This window comes from Strongylocentrotus purpuratus, unplaced genomic scaffold (assembly GCF_000002235.5).
Source record: "Strongylocentrotus purpuratus isolate Spur 01 unplaced genomic scaffold, Spur_5.0 spur5_scaffold_13, whole genome shotgun sequence".
NCBI lineage: Eukaryota > Metazoa > Echinodermata > Echinoidea > Camarodonta > Strongylocentrotidae > Strongylocentrotus > Strongylocentrotus purpuratus.
This window is the reverse complement of record NW_022145598.1, coordinates 23,134,577-23,161,426: the sequence shown is the minus strand read 5'-3', so window position 1 is coordinate 23,161,426 and position 26,850 is coordinate 23,134,577. Positions and strand designations below refer to the sequence as shown.

At 38.1% G+C, this 26,850-nt stretch overlaps 1 protein-coding gene across 1 annotated transcript in view; it reads right to left on the bottom strand.

Annotated features, from left to right (window-relative positions):
- Positions 1-23,946, bottom strand: part of LOC100889305 — a 30,959-nt gene extending 7,013 nt beyond the window's left edge. Inside the window, exons 1-4 of the mRNA XM_003726362.3 lie at positions 23,361-23,946; positions 5,589-5,819; positions 4,628-4,714; positions 3,572-3,856 (exon numbers count right to left, since the gene is read on the bottom strand). Of these exons, the coding sequence (XP_003726410.2) occupies positions 3,572-3,856; positions 4,628-4,714; positions 5,589-5,819; positions 23,361-23,478 (721 nt within the window). The 5' untranslated portion in view covers positions 23,479-23,946. The remainder of the gene's footprint in view (positions 1-3,571; positions 3,857-4,627; positions 4,715-5,588; positions 5,820-23,360) is intronic.
- Between the last annotated feature and the right edge of the window lie 2,904 nt (positions 23,947-26,850).

The window sequence follows — 26,850 nt, the reverse complement described above, 5'->3', positions numbered from 1 at the left end:
TATTATTACTATTATTATTATCATTATTATCTTGCGAACTCCTCTTCAATTATTAACCTGTACAGACAATTTAATTAACTTCAATTTTCTTCGTTATTGATGATGGAATAAGATTTTCTTCTTTACAGGGGTTAAATAAAAACATATTCAGGGTGCATGAATGATTGAAAGTTATGTTGAAGGAAGTTTTTTTAAATCTCGTTTGTTAGTACAATGCAAATAGGAAGGGAACATGCAAGATACGTCGCAGAGTTGCCAATTTGTGTTTGATTGATGGCAACTCCAAAACATCAAAACTTTCTTATTTTTAATCGGAGACCGATAGTCATGATACCAGCCATATCGATCTCGTGGGCTGTCGGTCTACGGATGTCCCCGAATGAAACATGTTTTTTGTATATACTCGCTTGTTATATTTTCTCCTTTATCATAATAACAACCGGGTATATTACCGTGACAACCTCCCCCGTTCAGCTAATCGCAACAATCACCCTAGATAATTAACACCGGACAGCTATCTCGAACAAATACCCCGGACAATTTCCCTCTGCCAGCTACTCCAGATAATGGTAATTTGAGCAAAGAGCGATGCGTAAGTAATGGGATTCTTCTTTTCTTTATTCGTCAAACTTCTCATATTCAACTTTTTAAAAACTACTTTGCTGTCGTCCTCTATTTGTTACCGAAAGCAAAAACGATGGTATTATAACGTGATGATGCTAAATGAAAATTGCAACTGTTTGAGATTTGACCTACTTATTGGTTTGTGTCATGTAATCTTCGGGAGAGTGACATGTAGTAATTTTTCACTGTTCATTTAACAGGTGTCATGATTGCTCTATCAACTGATGACGTTACTGTAGCTGTATTATTTAATGGAAGGTACATAGAGTGACGTCACAGAAGGCAAATGCCCGATTAGTTTCTCTGTCGTCATCACACCCTCACCTATACACCCTCCCCCCTCTCTCTCTCTCTCTCTCTCCCTCCCTCACTCCCTCTCTCCTTTGCATGTCTGTCTCCGCCTCTCTTTAATTACATAACCTCGATTTATATCATATCAGATGAACGTGAATTTGTTTAAACATTATAATGTGATGTCATAATTATCGGCTTGCCATGAGTCCGAAATGAAACTGGTCCTGGGTATTGTGTTGAAATAAAGACTTAAAAAAGACTTCTTATCCCTATTATACTATATTTCCTCTCCCACTTTCTTTACAAACCCTTGCTATTTTTTTTTCTCTCTCTCTCTCTCTCTCTCTCTCTCTCTCTCTCTCTCTCTCCTGTCTCTCTACCCATGGACCCATGCGCTACCCCTCTCTCTTTCTCTTTCTCTCTCTCTCTCTCTCTCTCTTCCCTTCCGACCCCCCCTCTCTCTCTCTCTCTCTCTCTATCTATTCCTTTCTATATATCTCCAACTTTCTGTCTATCTCTTTCACCATCCCTCTTTCCCTCCCCTCTACGTGTCACTCTTTCCCAGTGTCATGTACTAGTGTTGATATAAGGACACGGAAGCGTGGTTAATCTTGGGATTATATGATCCATATTTCAGATTAAAAGCGAGAAGAGATTAAGCTGACTAATTAGTAACACATGAGTAAACGTGTCGGTTGATGTTTCAGAAAGTTTGGCATGCCTCAGTTTGAAGGGGAAAACAGTCTGCTCACTCAAAACAATTCAAGATTCACCATACTCAAGAAAGAAGAATTGCGTACAAACTGGCAGGGACCTAAGTTATACGTAGTAGCAATGGGGAAAAGCCCTCTTGAAAATGTTTTGTGAAGGCAATGTTTTCAATGGCCAGATCTTCCAAATAAATCTACCAGCCCTAATCACAGTCTGACCTGCAAAACATGATGATAATATCTGTATACCCTACATAAATGTAGGGGTAACACTTCTCCCGAATACATTATATTTTGTGATATGTATTTTTCCTACTGCCAGAACACAACCCATGGTGTGTACGTATACGCCCTCGTCGGCAGGGCTTGGAAATTAGCGACAAAACGCTATTTTAGGGGTAAAAGGGGCCGGAAAGATGACATTGAAACTAATGGCCCTTGTCACGAATACTCACTTTTATTATTAAAAAGATAAGTGTGGACTCGTACTGCATACATCGTCTGTTGCAAAATATGTCAACCCTCGGACATGCTTTATGGTTCTTAAAGTAGATATTCATTGATTTTAAAAACTAATTTTATTTTCATTATTGCAAAGTTGAAACTTTGATTTGACAAGGTTATCAAAATTCAATGCTTGGAAACATTCGAAGTAAAGATTATTATAAATTACAAAACGCTTAAATACAACCCCGGCATAGCACCTGGAGAGCTCTCCGAACGCTGCTGGGATATGTGAGATCACAGTATGGACATGACTTGCACAAGCAGACGATGTCCCATGACATCTCACACATTTTCAGTGCCTGCGTTTTCATTTTCTCTTCAGTTCTTTCTCTTACTTCACTACCGTCAGGCTAAATGTATAATCTATTGGCTCACTCTAAACCCCGCACATGGTTTTATTTTGATGAAAAATGCAGCGATACAGAAATAAAGGAATCTGTCGCTTGTAAACAAAATAATACGCCATTGTATATTCAGCTGTACACACCGGGGTATGTTCGGCGTTTCAAGAGGGAACAAATGTCGTCCTTAATATCATTCCGGGGGTTTTTCAATTTGAAAGTCTGGTTTCTTTGATTGTTAATTAACCCCTATCCTGTGTATTTACAAGCAAAAGATTTTAGTTATTAGAATCGGGTCATATCCCCTTTTGAATGGTTTGACATGACATTACATTTATATACACGAAACTCGTTATAATTTGAGAAATAATAGCTTTGCAATTATGTTCATTCTCTATGAGATGTCGTCTGCTTGGGCAGTGTTGGTCCATATAGTGACGTCATTAAAACATCGTTATTTTTCCGGCGAATCTCTCGTATATCCAAGCTGCTATGGAGGTGGTTGTATTTGTATTTTTATAAATCACCCGATATGTAGTTGACCTAAAACTTGTCCGATGGCCATCTGTTAGCTTACCAGTTTCTAGTGATACATTAGTTGACGTATTTGTGATTTTCTTTGAATTTCACCTTTAACAGCCACTTTGTTAAAGAACCATGCCTAACATTAATGGTCTATGATAACCCAGTGACGTCTCAAAACCGACCCTAACCGACCCTTATTGAGAGACGTTCTTGGCCATAAGGGATAATTTGTCGTTTTGGTATGTTGTGGGTCTGGTATTGGTCTAGTTGGTGTGATTGTAGTATAAGAGATAATTCTTCTTCTTCTTCTTCTTCATATGAACTTCTTTACGTCCCATTTCCTGATACGTTGGCGACCATGGAATGCCACAACTCTCTGTCCCATATCAGTAATTCATTCTCCCCGAGATCAATTCCACTTCCAGAAATCCCATTTCTTAAGCTACTCATACACAGAATCCTCCTTCTACCCCTACTTCTCCTCCCCTCTATTCTTCCAGTCAGTGCAAGATTTTTCGAACCATTCTTGCGAATAACAGAGATGTAATTAAAGTTGATGTGTTTACTCACTGCGAAAGACTGCAATCTTCTGCACACCGCCGCAGCTCTCCGTCGGGTTCCCGACGCAGGTCACCTGACAGTGTTTATCCGCGTAACGTTGCTGCCGCGCGTAGTCCGCGTCCGCACTACCGCAGTAACATTCACTCGCGTACTCAACCCCAGCGTACAAATGGCCAAGCTCCATGCAGTAGTCCATGCAGATCTGCGGTGACATCAAGCCGGTCATCGGGTAGGTTGCCGCGGTCAGAACGCGGTCGTATCGGTTGTCGCCGTAACAACCGAGGTAATGCTCATCTGCGTGTCGAGGAAAATGAGAGAGAGGGGGAGAGAGAGAGTGGCGTAAATAAGGAGGAGACGGGAAATATACGACATTGTTCTACCATTTACAGATATGTACTACGCGAAGTGGGCGAGGGGGCACAATGTGTTGCGGGAATTGTGCTTGTTTGCTTGAGCATTACAGATGAAATCCATATCAATGTTACATTATCAAAATCTAATCAGATGATGTCACTGAGGAAAGGTAGACAACCGTTCCTTTTACTACGGTCTTTTACTCATTTAATTTCTTTAAAATAATACGAGCAAATAATGTTTCTAATCAAGATGTTTTATTTGTAAAGCGCTTAGAGACATTTAAGCGCTATATAAAAATTAGATAGTATTATTATTATTATTCTATACACCTGTAATATATCTAAAACGAAAAACAAAACAAAAATCGAATAATTGAAAGGACAAGGGAATTATAGTTGTCACAAAATACTGCATTCAGCCAATTGGCAAGTACAAAATGTCATTATTTTGTACGTTGAAACTATTTTGTAAATACAGCAAGCTATAATGAAAACGCTTCGTGATAGTATTATCTTGAGATAATAATATTATAATAACCGTGGAATAGTTTAACCCTGAAAATTATATCATCGGATTAGCGATTTGTGCCCTGTTCATTTATCTTTTGAAACTATCCCAAACCCGTCATTCCTTCTCTTTGAAAACGTTGCAACATTGGGATTTCTTCCACACTGCACGGGATGAAGATGAAGGATGTTGGTACGTTACCATAGCAACTAGCCCAGGCCGGTTGACACGCCTCGAGGGTACTGGTATCAATGGGGATCCGGGGGCAATCGTTGACTTCCGTCTCGGCTGTCATAAAAAAACGAAAGAATACATAAGAATAAAAATAGGTAAGAGCGACGAGTGGAAGTTGGTCTACATGGACAAAAAGTACAAGTAATTGACCTTTAAACATACCACATAAATATTGATCAGCTGACGAGGATTAGACAAAAATAACCAGCAATGTTTGATACGATCAACTGTGTCAACAGACCCCGTAGGTTGCTCGCTCTCAGAACAGATGTGAGTGCGTGAGACTGAGAGGGAACGGTTTTGGGAACTCTATAAAATCGTTGGCATACTAAAGTCGAAAACCTTTGAATGATTAGAGAAGAGGCTGGCAAAATAATAATCGTTACATATCATTTGATTTTATTATCTAATTTTCTCAGTCCTTTCTTTTTACTTCCTGATATCACTAATTCATGAGGATGATAACATTTGAATAATCATGACTGGGTAATTGATATTAACTTATTCTTAACATTTTTTGTTGTTGTCCATTTTTCGAAAAATCATATTTATTTAAGGGTGAACTTGAACCTGAGCAGTGGCATATCTATGGAGAGGGCATGAAAGCACCTATTCACTCCCATTCGGATGGTGGCAGAAAAGGGAAAGGGAGAGGGAAAAGTACCATGACAAGTGGATAATCAGGATACGACCCGCTCTCAACCCCTCCCATATTAGAAGCCTTGTTAGTTCATATTTTATCCACACCACGCTATAGAAGGGTATCCCTCGTCACCCCCTTCCCCCGATGCCAGTGCGCCATCAACGGCTGATGATCAAACGCTACGCCATTAACCCATTACCAACTTAAACAGGGTGATTTCTGCATCAAACCTATCAGGAATATGAGAATGCAGTATTCAAAGGGTTAAAACATCAGACAACATACTTCCTGTGCAGCTGAACTGTTGATCATAGTAGGCGACCGGTCTGTCAGGGTTGACCATCTCTACGGTGAACGCTCGACTGGCTCCCACCTGACCAAGCTGTCTACAGATCACCTGTACGTCAATGATACTCCAAGATGGGGTGTGGCACACCGTCAACCACGTCGACCTCGCCCCGTCAAGGATCTCCACGATGCCCGAATACTGACTGGTACCGTTCGAAAGGCGGACCTCTGCAGGGGTGAAACAAAGAGGAAAAGAAATCATCATGCATGTTGCGCTCGAAGCGCCATTTGTGAAACGCAAGCCTGCGTCAGCGACTGACGAGGCATTTGACGCACCATATGAGTGTAAAGCCCATTGCATATACAATGCGTCATTCCGATTGTGTCATTACACCTGCGCTAGTTGAAAGCCAATTACCGCATGCGCCATTCCGTTCAGCATTAAACTTTGTGTACCATGTCACTGTCATAAATGCACGTGTAATACTTCTACGTCAGTCCTACGTCAGCAAACGACGCCTCATGTGCAACGAGCAAATCATCTTTTTTTTAATTGCCACTTTACATCAGGGCCCCGTGTTATTAAGAGTTGCGATTGACCCTAATCAATTGCAAGTCCTATTATCAATCGCAAATTTTCAGTCTCCTTTCTCTTACGTACATAGTTGCAATTGATATCAATCGCAAATAAGTTGCAATTAATCGCAACTCTTTATGAGGCGGGGCCCAGGAATTTTTCTTTATGAAGGTCATGTGCAACATGATCTTCGAGTAAAATATGAACTACTGCCCTCCCTCTCCACTGACCACAAACCGCATACTATCTTAATAATGTTTATCCTAGCTAAACTGTGATCCTGACAATGACACCCATATCTATGTTTCATAGAGGATTGTTCAGCTGCTCACATTAATGTCACCCTGTTCCTTCCGTACGAAGGAGATGTCGTATTAAATCCCCGAAATAAAATTCAAACGTGATTTATTTCTAATTCGATACCAGTAATTTACAAATGTTGCTAAAATTACAAGATTGTTCGGGGGTTTTCTCACTTAAAAAAAAAAAATTATACCTTTTTTTTTCTTTCTGCCCCCAACTTTTGTTCGCTCATAACGCCATTGCTTCGCACATACAATGGGCATTAGGTGTCAGGGTTACAATAGCAAGCACTTAAATATCATGTTCTAAACAAAGGAGATTTATCTGTACATAGGTGTTATGCTCTGTATAATCAATACAACAATCTAACTTTATTTTATTTCATCCTCTCTTCTTACCCCCTGCCCCTTCCTTTTTCTTCCCTCTCAAAATCATCACATGCTCTCTGTCGTCATCTGTTTTACTTTCACAACAATGACATGAACCATCATGGATAACGTGAATCACTGCAATATGAGTCTTGAGTTTATCGTGCTTTTAGTAGCGTAGCGTAGGAGCAGAAAACTGGGGTGGGGTGGCACCGGTATCATTGGGGGAGGGGCCCCGGTCGGACCTTAGTTGCTGGAATGTGAAGTTTAAAATGCCGCCGAACTAACAAGGGGCGTCCCATCACCTCCTTCTCATGCCCCCTGCATGCTCTCCTCTTGCTCATCTTTTGTATCTCCCCCCCCCCCCACCCACCCACCCTCCCCTTCGCATTCCCCGGTCGCGCTGTAGTTATGTCTTTGTAAGATTTGATGTCTATCTACAAAGTTATCACCTTTCGAAAATATTTTGAGTTAAGGCCCATTATACAATGTGTGATATAAGGAACGTCTTGTTATCATTATACATATCAAGAATGAGATTGAATTTTGATAACCTCATCCTGAATGACAAAACATCAAGAAGGCTAAGCAAAACAAAAATGAGGAAAGAAAAGAAGAGAAAGAGAATAGATTTTCTGGCAGTCCTTATATTTCATACATCAAGAATTATGAGATTAAGCAGGTATTGTTCTGCTATGTATCTTGTCAACCTTGATCTTGATTCAACATCTGTGTGCAGTGTCATGCAGAAAAGAAATCACTGAAGACAGAAATTTAACCGTAGTCAGATTACATTCACAACATATTATGAGATTAAACAGGTATTGTTTCCTCTCACAACAATGACACATTTGGTCCCGATTCGATCAACCTGAGAACATTGTCTTTCTTTGAAGTTATAATTTCCAAACCGAAGTTTAGAAGACGGCTGTTGCAAACAGGGGGTTAAGAAAGGGGTAGATGATGAGAAATGTTGCCTATCTTAGTTTGAAATTTTCCATGCCAGAACAGGTTTGATCATGTTTCAGTCTTAGGCTGAGTGATGAACATACCATTTGTGTTTTGAAGAATGGGTATATTGGTTGACTCATCATATTTTGCGATTTTCTATATCCCTGCAAGAGTGGGGAGTGGGGGGGGGGGGGGAGTTGATCCTTATGAAATTAAAATTTAATGAGATTCAGCCACATCACGCCAGTTCTCAACGTACTCCATTGGTTGCCCATGGCCATGAGTGAACGTATTGTTTTCAAAATTATTTTGCTTTTATTTCATTGTGTCCTTTTCTCCGCTCCACAATACACTATTAATTTGATAAATCATTACATTCCGTCCAGATCTTTACGCTCTAAAAACTCTGGATTTCTTGTTCTTCCTATGCTCACTAAGGGGGTGGGAGAACCTTTTCTTTTACATGCAGGACCTTCGCTGTGGAATGCTCTTCCTCGACAGATTCGTAATAGCAGATCAACTGAAGTGTTTAAACAAATTCTCTTAAAACGTTTCTGTTTAATTCGGCATATAATTAATTGTTCTATCATTTTTGCATGTTCTATCTCACTTTTTTGTCCCTTGTTCGTAATGCAGATGCTTTATGTGATTTTTCTCCCTTTTTTCAAATTCGTCTTTAGAAATTAATTCTAAGTGGATTCAAAGCAGGTGCTTTTATGTGATCTCTTTTGGGGTGATTTATGTTTAACTGTATTTCAGCGCCTTAAAAATCTCATACATTAATATCATTTGTTTAATTAGTATTACCATTATTATTATTATTTTTATCATCATTATTATCATTATCATTATCAATATTATCATTATTAATATTATTATTATTATTATTACCTTAATCTAATCTCTTCCTCCCGAAGGCTAGTCTACTTTCAAGTTGGAACGCACACACTGAAAGAGTTATCAGTGGTTATGTACACATTATAATCTCAGAACATAACGTTTCATTTACGTTCATACAGATCGCGTATTGATGATAATTGTTTCCTTTTGTGGTGCTGTGAAATAATTTTCTTCAATATAATTATATTAGACAGGTCAGACGTTGTATGTGGTTTGTCTTGTCACATGTATAATTTTTCAGACGGTGGTATTAAACTGGGTGTAACGAAGATGGACATAAACATTACACACCCATCAAAGATATAATTATCATGTCTATAGAAAATTAATGAAATTTGTCTGTTGATAAAATCAAACGGTATGCGCATCTATTTTCTTATATTTATTATAGATATTTGACATGTTAAGCCTATTGTAGACGTCGTTTCTGTCTGTTTTGATATGTTGATTTAAAATCATTGGTACACTCAAGTATATGCAATGGTATAGAGAGAATTATTAAATCAACACAAATTAAGCACCAGGCCCCCTCCGCCCCCCCAACCCCCAACCCCCGACCCCCACTACCATATCACAACCACTTCCTACCCGTATAATGATGTACATGGGCTATGTTGTACCTTTCAATAAAACCATTATGGTGGGGGGCGGGGGGGGGGGGGGAGAGCCATAGGCCGCTGTATGCTTATTCCAATCTGTAAACCCCAACAACCTCGGACAAAACGAAAACAAAACACCAAAGGGTTTCTGTCCGTTTTCGGATCATGTTGAACAAAAGAAATCTAGGGTAAACAATAATACTTTTATACTGTCATCTGTTTGAACAGTCGTACACTCACGATAAAGGGATCATTAATTCTAACTATTATATTTACTGAGTCAACTATCCTTACTCTCCAGAGAGGAAATCAGGAGGGATAAACAAAATATCGACCTGGCAACCGCCACAGAAAGAGAAAGATCAAACTGTCTCATGATAGCTTTTGTTTTTGGCTTTGTTTGGTTTTGTTTCTGTACTTTATTTTTATTTGTCTTAACGTGCATAGGGAGGTTGTCTATATATTTATGCCTTGACATCTGACGACTGCCAAGCCGATGTTTGGCAGCAAAGGTCGCTTTGCCGTTTTAGTGCGGAATACAGCGATTTTCTGCGGATTGTTGCGGTCCGATGCGATTATACTTTGCAATTATCATCAAACTTGATTAGGCTCAAGTTCCTTGGAGCCCTTGCGATTGGTTACGATTATTTTGCGGTATCCTGCGGTCTTGTAAGTTTGTCTGCGTTTTCGGCGAACAATCGCAGGTAGTTAATACCATCACACGACTGTGAGAAATTTGCTTCGCGGCTTTAAATTATTTTTTACTGCGAACAGTGATGAGTACCTCTTAAAACCCATAATGCGTCTTGAAATTCTCTATAAAATGCAAAACAGAAGACACTTATAATGATCTCGAAACAATCATGACTAATCGCTGATATTATTAATGTAGAACGTGAAGGTTGCCTGTATGTCGAGGTTATTTTTGAAACCTTCCTGGAAATGCCGTCAGCTCTAGGTTTTCCTGTCGCCGCACTGAAAGAAGGGGTAAGATTGTTAAAGGGGTAATATTGAGCTGCAAACATTCAATCCCTCTTCACGCTAGGGGTGCTGAAAGCTGGATTACCATGACATGGTAGATTACATGAGAAGTGTACCCCCAAATAGTAGGTTAAACTTGGCAAATTCATGAAATTTTGCTGCTATAGATAAAAGAGGCAACACTTTTTGAAAACTATTTTTTACTGAAAAATAAGGAAAAGAAAAGCTCTATGAATAGAAACTTCACAGCTGTGTCAGCATACCTGGACATATTTTTGGCGATTTCGTTGGGGGTTGACTTCTCTTGTTCGAATATTAATTAATTTGCAGTGTCTAGATTTTGTGAACGAGCCAACATTTTGACAATTTCTTTCAGTGACGATTTAATCCTGTCACCAAAATGTAAAAAACAAGATAAAGAAGAAAATGTGACAGTTAGGGTGAAGTGGCAGTTGCCCAAACATAAAACGGCGTTTTAGATTTGTTGTTGTTGTTGTTGTCATTTCAACATTCACGGAGGATTGAGGGGAAGGGGGGGGGGGGTTGCTACAAATGGGAATGAGGGATAGGATGCATTTAACGAATTATTAATAAATAATTCTTGGCAGTTTGTTAACAGTTACATTTTGCATTCACGTCAATATTAATTATTATTATCATATTGTGTATACGATCAACAAATTTGTTATACTTTCCATGTTGTTTCATTGAAATTTACTTTGATTTGTACGTTGCAATAGAAAACATTAATTTAATTCGTTACATGAAACAAATGAAAGATAGATAGAATTAACCTTTTACGGTTAAAACAAAATAATCCAACAACCTGCGTGACTTCAAATCCGTATGTTGTGGACACACCTTTGGGTCAATCCCTAAACCACAGTTTGAGAACACCTCACCCTCACAAGAGAGCATGGCATTAGCTTTATAAACACTTGATGGGAGGGTTTAAACTCGGAGATGACAGGTGATCAAGTCACCCCTAAACCAATGTTAAAGGGATCCGGTAACTGTGTCTCAGATTCTGAAACAAAGTCCTGGTTTTAACTCGTGCTGAAATGATAATTATAAACCTTTAGGTCAGTCTGGAACCCCATGCCTTTTACAAGCCGATCGCCTGACGGCTTATCAAGATATTTATAATTGGAAATCGAAATCAAATTTTCCGTTTTCCTAACGGTTTTCATAACACTACAGTCTATTGAGGAAAATGAGTATGGTAAAACCGGTCACTTAAAGCTTTTTACTTTTTTGAGGCACTTCATGATCATTTTGAAGCACAATTTGTTTAGGGTTTCACTATTACACCGTATCACAGACACCGATAACACGTAGGGTCATACATCTCAGATTTAACATTGTTAAAAGATGCCTTTAAAGTTCATCCTGATATTAAGGGGATTATTATAACATTAGAAGAACAGGTCAGTCTGATTAAAAATAACACAGTTATTAATAAGTTTGGAAGTTGCGATCAATCAAAACCAAATTGGCAACTCTGTGACGTATATTGCTCCCTTCCCACTTGCCCTGTACTAAACATAAATCAAGAGGAGGCTCTTTACTGCAAAATTATAAGACACATTTTTTTTCTCCTTATAATAAGGGGTATATTGATTACTTGTTGTTGTACTTGTTTTAGTGATATATGATCATTTACTGTGTATTTAAAGAAATCAGATTGTGGGCACCCCTCTCCCGTCTCTATTGTAAATAGTTGCAACAAACAGTAAAATGAGAACAATTGGTAACTGATAACAAATAAGTTATGTCTTGAAGATCACCACACAAATTGACAGCTCTGTGTTTTTGTTTAAATCTTTACGTGCTAGGCCTTCTCTTCATGCTTTTGTTTTGTACAACAACAAAAACCTACATCAAACCTGTGTTATATAAATGTTCAAAGTAGACTACCATTGTTCCTTGGCTGATGGAATACCACTCCTTGTGCAATGTGTTTTTGTTAAACCGTTATGTTTCACAATTTATCCTAAGTATAAGGTCGTGGACTCGTGGCTCAATTTGTCAATGTGAATACCAATACTTGACCCCTCCATGACCTCTGCCCGATATCATGTCATGTCCATATTAAACCGATTAGCAACAGTTCTCTGAGAAACAGAAGAGCATAAGCATTGTACTCTTACATAGACTTAACGTTCTTATGGATAATACCATACGATCCTAACCACTGGAATGCTATATCCAAATTTGTAGATAATGAGTAACAATTTTATAAGGCTAATGATCTTTAATCCAAATATTGTGAATTTATCGAACAAAGGCGATGCCAAGTTTTTTTCTTTTTAATGGACTTACCATCTGTGAGTGTATTTATGTGGCGACGGATCACTTAAACATTAACCTACTTAATTGCATAACGGATGCTATGAATAAACATTGCATAGCGGAACACTGCCGACCCCAAAAGCCCTGAACACGCCATAAAGTTCGGCCAAGTCTGTTTTCTGTGGATTTGCTCTCTGGAAGCATTTATGTGGTAAATGACGATTAAACATTAACCTATCTAGTTGCATAACGGATGTTGTGGTGAATATTACATAGCGGACCAATGCCAAACCAGGAATTAAAAACAACGTGACCTACAATATGTTATATGACCAAGATCTGGCCTTGCACTTTTTAGAGTAATTTTAATTGGGCTATAGCTATTGTTTTATGAGCCCTTATACAGTATTTTCTTTTCTAAATATTGAGGGGTCTTTATACGCAGGATTCACTATAAAGATCGCTAGATGAAGTCAGGGAAAGCAAGCTTTATAGGTAGATAGTCTTCATATACTTTTCCCTTCAATAAGAAATACTTTTCAATATGCTCAAGGCAGAAACAAAAACGCGGTCTTTAAAAACAAATATCTTTCTGTACGATTTTTAACTTAAAATCTGACCTGAATTCATCCCTTCTCTGTTAAACAGGCGTTGGCTCATGCATTTTCAAACCCCAACATTATCCAAACTATTGCTACATTGTTTGAATATAGTGTTATGTGATTTGATAAACATGTAGGAAAGCATTAACACCTTCAAATCTGGGAATGCTTGTAATGATATTGTCGACCGCTTATTAAAAACAGGCAATAATTCACATCAGATCAGACGCAAATTATTCAAGCTCATCCGAAAAACAGCAACAAACTAACACAAAACAGAGACACGAGGCGATAATTGAAAACCAAACTAACACGTGTTGAACATTAAACCTATACTCTTCAGTATTAAAATGTCATAATTCAGCATCTGTGTTTAATATCGAGGTTTGACAGATCTAAAGCCAGTAATGACAATCATATAAATTAACACCATGCAGGTCATATTCAACGAGCACTTCCCAATACGAGTGAAAAATAGGACATTCTGTTTTCCAGACATTATCCGAAGTCTATCACATAGGCCTATATGAAATTATGAAAGGGAAGTGAGTTATAAATAACCCACCATGTTTACAACATACATATTTTTAAACCCCCATACTGGCATGGTATGGGTGCAACATAGGGGTGCCAACTTGCCCCCTTACGGGAGCCATGAAACGAATGGGTAGAAAGCCTAATAAGCTTTTCAAATCCCCTTCTGAGGCCACGAAGGATGAAGGCATCAGTAGCTACTACTTGGCTCAACATATTGATTTCATGGGTTTTTCTTTTTCAGTTGATAAAGATGCCACATAGTGTCAAAGTCATGGTACAAAGTTAGAATAAATTATAATTTCATAAAACTAAATTATTCATACTCTACCAAGTTTTGTAATATTTCAAGTATGTGAAAATCACTGAGAAAAATTGATTTGTCTTGATTTGTGTTTCTTGAGAATGTGACAATATTTAAGCTTACATCTAAAAGTATTGAACAAAGGCCCTAAGTCCACCTTTCATTCTTGAGTTACAATGAACACGTAGAAATATCAAATTTGCAAGGGATCTGAATATTCACTTGTTATCTGTACTTAACTGGGAATACTATCCAGGGAAGAATATTTGCGAATGTGCCTCTTATATCATGAAGCAATGCGATTTCAAGAGTGAAAATGCCCCCACCTCCAAATTCAAAATAATAATTCTAGATTGTGAAGAAACAAAAACAACAACGTCGAAAGGTGGAGAAAAGACGTTAAGATGACTAATAGGAAGATCCTGACGAAAGGGAAGAATAGCAAGAAAATAATAGGCTACCAATGGGACGACGAACCGAATACAAACTTCGACCAAACTTCAAAAAGAAAATCAGTCTATACCTTCAAAGGCTGAGACCTCGATTATAAAAAGCCTTCTTTGTAGATTAACTTGATTCTGTGAGACTATTATCATTAATCTACCAACCCTGAATGGTTTTAAAAGATATTATATTATTATATCTTCTAAAATAGAAACAATTCATGGTTAAGTTCGCCGGTAGATTATTCATTGTCTACGGAAAATTATATTGTTTAAAATATCTGAAGGAATTCGATATCAAAGACCTCGGGTATTAAGCTTAATAGATTAATCAGCATTATCATAAAAGGTTATCAAAATATGGAACAACTTTAAAGACAGCTGGAGTATTTCATAATTGTGATGAAAATATGGATTTAATATTAAAGAGTATTATGTTGTTACACAAGGGCGTATACTATACTTGCATACGAGGCGGTGGGAGGGGGCGGGGACTGCCCCCACTTTTTAAAAATTGCCAATATTCGGGAAACTATCGCCTAATATTTTATCAGCAAGTACGTAGCCAATTTTGTGTAATGTGTACACAATTAGCAAGCTAAGCTTGTATATATATATATAAGGGACAACGTTACATTATCACTACAGTAAGGTGTCAAACTTTTGCTTCCTCGCTTGTCTCGCAAAAATGATATCCCTACAGTTTAAAGAGTCTTTTTTTTTTATCCTCTCTCTTCTAGAACTGCATGTTCAAAATTGCTAAATTCATTAGGCAATTACCATGCTACTTGACATCTTCATTCTAAAATCTTTTAGAAAATTTTCGCTGATAATCTGAAGTTAAGTCGTAACTTCCTCACAAACGTTTCCTAAAACCCTGTTGACATGATAACATGATATAACATGATATAACATAAGGTGGATCGAAGTAGCATATTCATCTAGCTGACTACGAATTTGATGCATGCATCGAAAGATTTAGATGTAGAACTACTTAATAATATTAATAATAATTCCTCGTGTATCTGCATGTAATAATTCTTGAGGTATAAGCAAATGTACACTGCATAGTTGTGCTCATAACGTGGGGTAAGTTGAGCAAGCCTTTTAGAAATATTGCTCAAAGTGTCAACTTTTGTTAAGCTTCCGTCTTGGAACAAGTTTGACTGGTAAATTGTATTCATTATGTGACTAAATTTTATTAAATTTACTTATTTTCATGTAACTTCGCCCCTTTGGGTAAGGTATACTTGCTACTAAGTTTATTTCTTAGTATTTCCTAAGCAAGGTCACTGTGTCTTTCAACATTGTAAGACACTTAATTTCCATTTTTAAGGGGGTTAATCTCGAGGATTCAATCACTAATATTACCATATACCTCTTCCATCCATAATGATATCTATATCTCCTAAACAAAGCTATGTTCATCCCACTTAACCCACCCTCTTTGAAGACAAACAAAGGAGGACCAAATCCTTACTCGCTCGCGTAAAAGCCTATACTTAATACCCGAATCATTTAAAGGTGTCATCGACAAATCTTCAAGAGGTCTTTCTCTCATAACTGGGTCTCCCCCTCCTTCCGTCGTCGGGTATCAGGTGCGCTGTCACAAGGTAGGGGTAATTGCCTCAAGAAATGGGCTAACATGTGGGGTGAACATGGGGTACTATTAACGATCTTCCGTGCAAGAGATTTGGAGGGTGTTGGATTACCACGTTAATCCAGAGTTTTTAATCCCATTCGTATTGGATTACCAAACTAAGCTGCTTGATAGTCATACTACCTACAGGTGGTAATTGACTCCTGTTAAAGATGCAAGGATGTTTTCTATTAAAGACCGTCCCAGCAATCCTATCTTATTTGGGATGCAATTTAATCATTTGCACTTAAGAGCATCATTATTACACCAGAGAAAAAGCAGAAATTCGTGAGCCTACAAGGGCGCAAATAGAACTGTTTCCTTGTATATCATGATATAAATATTATGATTTACATTGTGAAAATACATTTTTGGCTTAACTACCAAATACCACAGCACGATGTATTAGGAGTAGGATTAGGGTTGTTATGTCAAAGTTGGCTTTATGGTTAGGTTAAAGGTTAGGGTTAGTAGGGCCACGATCACAGTGCCGGTCACGGTTAGGATCAGGGTACTTCTAAAATGTTCTGCTTTTTTTTTATTTTCCCTGTAGATAGAAATAAAGACGTTATAGTACTCAACACGCATACTCTCTAAACAGGCATGGGACACTGATGAGAAATGGATGCACAATATCGTCTGTTCTGAGCCAGAAAGGTCTTAACTCTGTAGTAAATGATATGGTTTAGTGCCCTTTTGGCTCTAAACAGACAATAATATTATTTTCGATTTGTCAACTGCCATACCTCAGTGGCCTAACGCACTTTGATTCAACTTCTGTTGTGCCTATTGTGACGTCGCAAGATACTATCCGTCCAGTGATGAATGAGGATGAGACGGGGCAGGCTAAGAATATTGAATTAGGAAAGAATGAATGACATTTCCTGTTTGAGTTATTGCACCAATGATATTCCATAATTAGAAAGACAAAACTGGGACCTGTCACTTTGGGTACACAATGCCAATCCCACCGCGGACCTAATGGAATATACACGCTGTATACGTTCAGGATAATAAACTCTTTTATTTTGTCCAAATGATTATTCAAAAGCCTGTAATTCTTTTGAACCCGTTATACACCATTAATTCGTTTGATGTTCACGTTCGAGGCCTTCTTTTAATACTTTATTTGCTTATTTGTTTACTTTTTAGATTTTTGATTGTTGTTGTTGTCTCTTTATTTTTCAGTTTTATTGTGGTATATTTTTTCCGTTTCTCTCTTTGGCCTTTTCTATCTTTCGCCCTTTCTTTTTTTTCCCCTCTCTCTCTCTCTCTCTCTCTCTCTCTCTCTCTCTTCCTACTTCCCTCACCTTTCTCCCTCCCCTCCTTTCTCTCTGTCAAAATATTTAAAAAAAGCCCTGCATCATCCTGTCATCATCGTACTTCGTGGAGCCCCCGAACGCCCACTCCCCCTGATGAGCAGACAGATTAAAATGAGTAACAGAAATAAGGGACCCCCGACGAAAGGGCGTATCCAGGCTTTTTTTTTTAAAGAAAAGGGTCAACATTTTTTTTAATCCATGGCAAGTACAATGAAAAGAAAGAAATATGAAAGAGTTACCAATTTCCCATGTGCAAGGGGGCTAACATTAGTTTGAAGGGGCACAACAAATTATGAGGGGCACGTTTCTATCGTTTACTTAAAGTGTAGTTTTTAGAAGGGAGGGGCGGACCTGTTCCCATACCCCTGGATCCGCCTGTACACCCGAAGGGAACCGAGGGACCACTTATCATCTTACTCATGTGCATGCCTCGTGGAAGACATTTAAAAACATGACGACGGTTCATGACCCACCACTCGATTCTTATCCGCTTCTTGCAGACGATGGTTCACTTAAAGGTATAACCTCATAATACTGGCAACATATTAAAGCATGATAGGGGTACGAGGTCCATGATTTGAGGGGGCTGGGAGCTGCTGAGTTGTGAAGCTACCAATATTCATGAACGGGGTGGCCTCAATGTCAATTTGTACTTCATTTCTTATCTCGTACAGTTTTACGAAATCAATAAAAATGTAAAAATTCAGCTCGCTCGCGATATTTAGAAATTGTTCATGTCATTCGGTCAAGAGACTACTGGCGAAATTGTACCGTACGTTTTTGTCTAGCAATGATTAAAAATTTATCCTAAAATCCTAAAGGAAGATTAAAAAGCAACAAAGAATTTTAGGAAAGTACGCAATGTTTGTCATTGAATCTTCTCACATTCATTTTGGGGGTTATGACGAAAAATGAACCTCATTGACAAGATAGATGCAGTGCGGTATCCAACACAAGTTTATGGGCATGATAGGGGGCCTTTCCAAGAGTTTTTCCCGGGTAAGAGGCAGGAAGAATCATCCTTCAAATTTCTTCTACTCCATATAATGTAAACTCCTTTTCGAAAAGTTCAGTCCAAGGTTACGTGTTAACAGTTTAATAGCAAAAAACGAGCTTTATTTGAAAGAAACTAGTGTCGCAAATGACCTCTGGGAATAGAAAGGAGACATCGGTTTGAGCTAAATTTGGCTCTTTGTGCACCATTTATTCATTATTTCTGTCTGATGGGATTTGCTACCATCCTATATTTGAAAACGATGTCAGCGTTATGAGTAATCGAAACCAACATCCCAGGGGAGTGGGAACGAACCCAAATCATCTTCCGTCAACTTCCATGTAAAATATTTGTAGTTGTTGATGTTGCTTTCTTTGTTTTTGGTCTGTTCTTATTAATCTTAATGGAAAATATCTAAAGGAAAATTATTCACTGCTCTGATCGTATGTTGTCTGTAGGCGATGATACGGCGATGATAATAAGTATACCGTGGGGTCGGTTGCCCATTTCAATACTTCTGGAGAAAAAAAATCAATATGTTAGATCAATGCGCCTGCCCCTTGCTTCCTGAAAATGTCTCTCTTTTGAATACCCCCCCCCCCTCTCTCTCGCTCTCTCTCTCTCTCTCTCTCTCTCTCTCTCTCATTCTCACTCTCTACCTCTCCCGCTTTACTCTCTGCTGGTACAACAGTTAACAAAGCATCTAACCATGGAACAGTGTGCAAGGTAATGCTGGGGGGGGGGGGGGGGGGGTCTTCAAGCACAAACTGTATAATATGACACTTCACCACAATTCCTATATCTTGAGTAGAGCCTAGGTCTGTCAGTTTTAGGCTGTGGCAGGAGGAGCAGCTACATGCAGTACATAGCCCATTGTAGTATCACAGTGCAGACTTCGTTACTCACAACAACTGACAAGGGTTTGTGCCGGCAAACCAGGGAGCGGGGGGGGGGGGGGGTTGGGGAGTGGAGGTAAAGTTCACATACTGAACATTGAGTTACTTTCGAACGGAAATCTCCCATGAGTACTATTTCCTGCACCATTACCATGCTTACAATAGGAGGTTGGGGTGACCAATCCCAGGGCATTTCATATCCGTAAATTGATTCAAAATTACTCATACATCACATATAGACCGGGGAGAGTTGCTTCAAAAGGTGATGCGGGGATTTACATTGTGAAAATCACAAAAATTGTACAAAGGCCAAAAAGTTGTATACAAAAACTCAAATTTGAAAATTACTACAAAAAATGTTGGTGGCAAAATAATCATTATTAGCAAAAAGTTTCCTTTCAAATTTGAGTTTTGCAACTGAAAGTATTTGTTCACTAAATGTGTTGTGTACAAAATGAAGGATTCACTTTTCACTCATAGAGAGAAAACTACAGAGTCTCTTGATCTTACCCCTACTTACCCCTATACAGATAAAAAAATTCGAAATATGCAAATCTGCAAATCTCTGATGGGACCTTTAAGGGCAACCCCAACTGGGGACGAGGTAGCTTGCAGTGAGAGTACTTGAGTTATCGGTGAAATCTAACTTTGAAAACCAAAAGTTTCTGAAAGAGTGAAAGATGAGCAGAGAATCGGACCATATTTCTTAGGTTAATGTTTCTTATCCCATTAGCATATCATTTAATAACGATAATAATACAAAAGTGGGTTCTTCTATAGTGCTCATGTCTTTCAGACTTGACATTCCTGGCGCTCCACAATTATTCCTACGTCTATAATTGAAATATTTGACAACGCTAACGATCTGACAATAGTTTTGCATTTAAGTGACTAAAGATTGACAATTTTCGATACTCTAATTTAGAGTTTTTAGGATTTACTTTCTTTTTACTATGACATCGGGTTATTCATTACACATGTTCGGCAAAAAATTAAGGTAAACACAACTAAAATGAGTAGAGAGTTGTCCCACATTACATCAATTCTAAAGGCCGATAATCATAATTGATTTTTTCGAACACCACTAACTTTCTTTTCCATCGCTTTCTAAAATTAAATACATGCCTATTCTGTATACATTCAACAAAAGCAAGCTGATATTAGAGTGTGTATTTCCCTTTAAACAGATCCCTTGATTTTCGATCATGCAATTGGGTCAATGTTACTCACAATACTTATTTAGCCTTCGAGACAGACCGTTTTTATTCAGTTTATCAAGGTTATCAAGTAGCTTTCTATTACCCCAGTCCCCCCCCCCCCCCCCCCCATCAAGCCCCACCTCCATCAAGCCGCACCTTGCACCCTACCCATTGTTTCCCTAATCCCCACGTATTGTGTGATTCACGGTCGAGGAAAGAGATTAATAAATGCGATTAGCTCCAAAACTATGTCTTGCTCTAAAGAAAAGCCTTTTCTCAATCTTGAAATATGACATACGGGTTGTGAGTCACACTATGACAAGCCAAGTGGGGATGCATCCCGCGGAGTGAAAGCTGGGGTTGACACTGATAGATGTAATTATGGCAGGCCTTGCGCTCAATCATGAGGTGAAAGGATGTTACGGGGCATGATTTCGTTTCAAAATATTAGGGTAGCTGTGAAATTAGTAAATGAATGATCGACATTATAACAAGGAGGAACAAATAACTAATTTCTCCTGACATTGCCTGAGTGGAATTCGACATTTCGTTAACATATTTGTATGTTTCAGCTGTATGACTTCGAAGGAGGGATTGGAGTTGTCTGACTTTTATCGCATAAACCCCAAATTTAAAGTTCTTATAGTTCACGAAATTTCGGCAAAGCTTTGATATTCTCGACACCTTTGTTGTCTGCTGTCACGGATACTACATCGTTTATATGTACCTGTACTATTCTCTAATTTGTCATTTATTTACAATTAATTGTTCATTGTGTCGTTACAACGTTCAAAGCAATTAAGGCTGAAGAATATCACGGTATAGAGTGTAAACCGAACTTATATTTCCCATCTATCAAATCTTTTAAACAAATACCTATAACCTTTATTTCTCTAACTGAGGAAAATATCCTTCTAATTCGTGTCGGACACGATGCGTCAATAATGTTGTTTGACGTAGCTAGACTACGTCAGTCCACTGGCACGGGCTTTGACTTAAAGGTAATACAAAGTTTTAGGAAATTTTGAAAATTGGGTGGATAGTGATTCTTCCCATTTTGATACATTTTGATGCCCCTGTGGATGTATTATAAGCACTAGAAAATTTAGGCCCTAAAACACTTCTGCTTTCAAGAAAAATTGAATATAAAAATTTACCGGTGCTCCCGGTAAATTTTGATAAATTTCAAATAGCGCCTACGGCCGTACAATAATAGATGCGACCATGAAAATCTCAGAATATGTAGTTGTGATAACGCATTTCCAAACGGGAATAGCTAATCGGTCGATTTTAGTCAAGAAACATTGTTTTATAGCTTAATTAATATCTTGACCTTGAGAGGGAGCTATACAACATAAAGAGTTTATTATTTACAATTTCATAACTTTAGGTTCGATTTCATCCGCGACAACGATCACTGAATATTTTAGGATCGCATGTGCTTCCAATGTGTTCATTTGAACCAAATTCATGACCCCATACCAAAACTTTGTATTACCTTTAAATTTAACATCTATTAAATATATCAAACCAAGACCCAACATTTCATTTTATTTTACTGAGGAGAATACTTTCACAAAATATCCTTCCAATGCGTGTTTGACACGAGGCGTCAATAACATTGACAAGCGTAGGACTGCGTCAGTACACTTGTGTTGTCTTTGACGCAGAATATGAGGGTATTACTTGGTATTACTAGGTGTTAGTAAAATGCATTGTGCTAACATTTTGTTGTATTAATGACGCATGGGTTCAATGCCTCAGTGTAAGCTTGATAATAGCGCAGGTAATAACGCAAGCGAAATGACGCATCCTGTACAACGGCCATAAAAGACGTTAACATAAAGCAATCTATCATTTTTGACATTTTGCGGAATGCAACAATCTGCCGTATAGTATTACCTCCAAAGATTCACACTCGCTCATGGAAATAAAATGGGAGGGGGGGGGGGGGGGGGTGACGAAAACTTGTCAACGTATTCAGGGCAGTTCCAAAAATCTTCATCATCTTCGCACGGTTAATAGATATATTTCCTTCACGAATGGCAAACGGATATTTCATCTTCAAATGTCACTTCAATATCTCTCACAATCTGGATAACAGATGACGTCATAATGCTATGGCTCTCAAAGTCATAACGATAACTTTCTTGACCAAATCCTGTACGCAGTGTTTTTTAAGTTTGATGCTTCTGGCGAGTTTTTTAACGACAGTTTATTTAATTGATAATCACATTCAGAAGGAAACAAATTTTGAGAACTGATAAGAATTTATGCAAGCTTTAATTGTTAGCATTAGTAGGCTTCGTTATCGGATGTACATCTCAGATTTGAAATAATACAATTTGTAGTATCAAACTAGGTTGTTTTTACATCTTAACTTCTGGATTCTGCTTTTACTGCTGACATCTTTACAAACACTTATCTTGATACCGAAATATAATTGCCAGGGCCTCAGATTACTTCAGGAAAATTGCAAATCAACTGATTATGTTTCGGTATCAAGATAAGTGTTTGTCAAGATGTCAGCAGTAAAAGCAGAATCCAGAATTTAAGATGTAAATACAATTTTGTTTGATACTGCGAATTTCATGATTTCAAATCTGAGATGTAGATCCAATAACGAAGCCTACTATTGCCAACAATTAAGAAATGACAAAGTTGATGAATTTAATAATGTGACTAATAAATCTATGAATGTAATGAATAAATAAATGAACTAGTTAATAGATAAATGAATAAATAAATGAATGACTAAATAAATAGGTAAAAAAACAAATTGAATTTGAATATAGATATATAAATACATGTACACCTTTTAAGACAATTTTTACATAGCAAAGTATGGTTGTCAAGTATTCTTACCCGATAAATGCTGTGATCTCCCAACATTCCACAAGACGATGAGATGAACGATGATAACTCTCCATATTGATTTACTCATGGTCGTCCACCGATTGGAAGTCCTCTTGCAAACCGTCATCGTGATCCTAAAGAAGTATCATGCCTCCAAGATACTCCCAAAATATTAAGATCTCGATTTAAGTGTCCGTGTGAAAAAAAAGGTCAAACTCGTAAAATGCGTCGGTGAGAGATAAATGAGTCTCCTTTTAATATCAATAAAGTAGATTCGTCCTGTAAAAACAGTATAGGTGTGATCAAAGAACAGTATCACTGGTGTGACCAGCTCAAATGCGTATGGATGACTGACGACTTGGATCTGATAGCTCCAGCGACTGTACTCTGCACGAGCTAGGGCAAACTTGTCACTCTCGAGTTGAACTGTGAACGAATGAGAGCTATTAAATCCGACGTATATAGTTCGTGACATGCGATGGTGTGTGCGTTTGTGTGACGGTGCGTGTGTGTGTTTGTGTGTATGTGTGCGTTATAGATCCAGTGGCGTATTCAGACCTCGACTCCAGGAGGGGCAGAACATTTCAACTAACTGTGATCCATATGTTTTAGTAAGGGGGCCCTGAATGTGCAGGTGAATCATGGGGGGGGGGGGCGTCGCCAAAAATTACTTATTGGAGGACTCATGAAAAACTATAACATGCGTTGCTTGACTTACATTGATTTCTAACCTGCTTAGTACTATTAGGGCTGTAGTTCTTTTTCTTGGTCTGAAATCTATTAGGATGGGGCAAATTACCCCTCGTGTCCCTCCTTGAAATACGCCGGTGTTATAACCTCAAAAACACAAGGAAGTAAGACCTCAAACGCTGGCTGTGAGCTACTCCTTTCAAAATCCAGTTGCCTTGATTAGTCGGGTTAAAGAGAAGGTTGAGTTCTGGGAAGAGGTGAAAAAAAATTTGTGAGCATTACTCATTCTTATTATGCAAGTGTGGAAGAACATCAGTTAAGACATGTTCCCTGAAAAGCATGGCTCTTCAAATGCCTTCATATTCTAAATATGCATGTAACATCGTAAAAATCGGGGGGCCGGCTTTTTACGCCACGTGTTCGTGTAGTCCCATATACATCTTTCTGTGCAAGTGTTTGTAACTTTACCAAGACTTGGTCAAATTTCTTATCATTTTGATGATTCCAGAACCTTGCAATACACACAAATTCTTGTATGCTAGATGATCAACCTTTTCTGGTCGATTTCACACCGTTTCTTTTAAAATGCAATCGCATGACCAGAACTCAACTTCATCTTTAACTGGATAGACCTGTAAAGAGGAAGGAAAGCTTATAATTGATGTTTTTGGAAGCTCTTTATTTCCAACCACCTTTCCCTCTCTCTCTCTCTCTCTCTCTCTCTCTCTCTCTCTCTCTCTTTCTCTCACTCTTCCTCATGACGGATTTAAAAAGTGCTTGGTTAAATGGATAGCACGTGTGGTTAGCAGGATGCGGGGAATTTTCTAAAATTGAGTTTGCGAGATTTTCTAGCGCAAAAAATACCAACGCGGAATTTCCCGGGCGTGCATGATTAAGGGGTTTCTTAACGCAAAGAGGTGTTGACCTTCTTTAAACAAGCTTTGTGCTCTTCCTTACCACTTAAACAATTCCATACACACAAAGTCTGATTCTAAAAAAGAATGAGAAATTTGATATTTTGTTGTCAGTTTAAGCCATAACATTTTCAGTAACTTTTGTAGAGCATCTATTCAAATGTACGAATATTACAATGGCGTTTTATTTAACCCGAACATGATTTCTATGGGCTATATAATAGGCATACATCGTAGTATAATAAAAATGCTTTTGCGAGATTTAACGTCATTTCCCGTTATTGCAACCGTTTGATAAGTCGATCTTGCCGAGCCGAATACCCAAGTAAATTATCCAGAAAATGGAACTTTTTCTTTCGCTAGCGACGACTGTCGAACTCTTATTGGTCGGCTTTTCCGCGCGTGCATGCGATCTACAGTATTTTCTGATGCTCGGCGCCGTTCGCTGCCTTATAAATTACTTCATAATACAACAAATAAAACTTTACTTTATCCCATGTATAACGGCGCTCTATGTATACAGGAAGTTTTAAGTGCTCCAAGCGAATTTGCGACTCGCTGATAAGGATGTGTGGAGAAGTTCGCATAAACCAGACCCCAAGCTCGAAATTACTAACCAGAATGTCAACAAAATTGAAGATCGTCATTGGGACGGTGTTTCCTGTATCTGGGTATTATATAGAAGGAGAGAGATTGTATAAGGAAGAAGGAACGGAAAAGGGATTGAACTTGGACAGATATAGGGGTTCCGATTTGAGGCTGTGGTAGAGCGGATTTTTCGACATGGATTGTGGATTTGAGTTCCTGATATTTCCTATAGCGTGCAAACTAGTTGCACAATTAACCTACTTTCATTCAAATGTCTCTAGAACAAACGGTTACATTTTAGTTGATGTGCGATTGTGTGCATTGCATCATTAGGAATAATATCCCTTTTCTAAACTATTTAAAAAGAGGAACTTCCAGACTTTGAAGTTTGAGGTTTGAAATTGTTACGCAAGCATTGAGATAGGGTTCAATAGGGGGTATGTTCATATTGCATTGGTGATAACTTGAGTTTTGATTACTAGTAATAACAATTTAAAGGCCCACTGCACTACTTGTAGCTACTTGCGCCCTCTATATAACAAACAATGATCAATCGGTGACCATTGGTCCCCCATGATCCTCTTTTTCTTATGTTAACTGAGAGCTGAGTTGATGAGATAACCACCTGTCCAGTGACCTTGCAGGGCTGTCTAATCCCTCCTGTAAACTACGGCAGATAAGCTTTAAGTGTATCGCCCCATAACTATACTTTTCAAACTAATCCGAGTAGCTATTAATATGTTTTTCATATATTACGTGTATCCCTATTTCACGAAAAATGTGATAAAGACGTCACTTAACTATTTACAACAAAATCACGAAGAACTTATGTTAGTGTAATTGCCTAATATACTGGCAGTTGACTAAAACCTCAATTATTGTCAAATCGAGGGTTTAAGAATAAACAATAGATTGGCAATATACCCAACCTTCCATAAAGAAAATATATTCTCAATGAGATAAATGTATCACTATATATACTTCACTACATATTGATTATTTTCTAGTTTGGAAGGTAATTTGCATTTTTGCATCAAACACAGCACCGAAACGCTTAAAAATGTCAAACGCTCTTGTAAATATTTACCGCTTTAATGATTTGTATGCAATGTGGTTAAAAACTATATCATTAACGGTGTTAAATCCTCACAACCCCTGCCTTTTAACAGATAATGCAACGAGAAGCAAACGCTTGTCTCTCTATTCACTTCAACCTTTGAACTTGATATTAAACTTGGACTTGAACCTTAAACTTTATTTTTGAGCGGACAGTGTGGTAACCCTTATTTGAGAAGGCTCTTGACTCT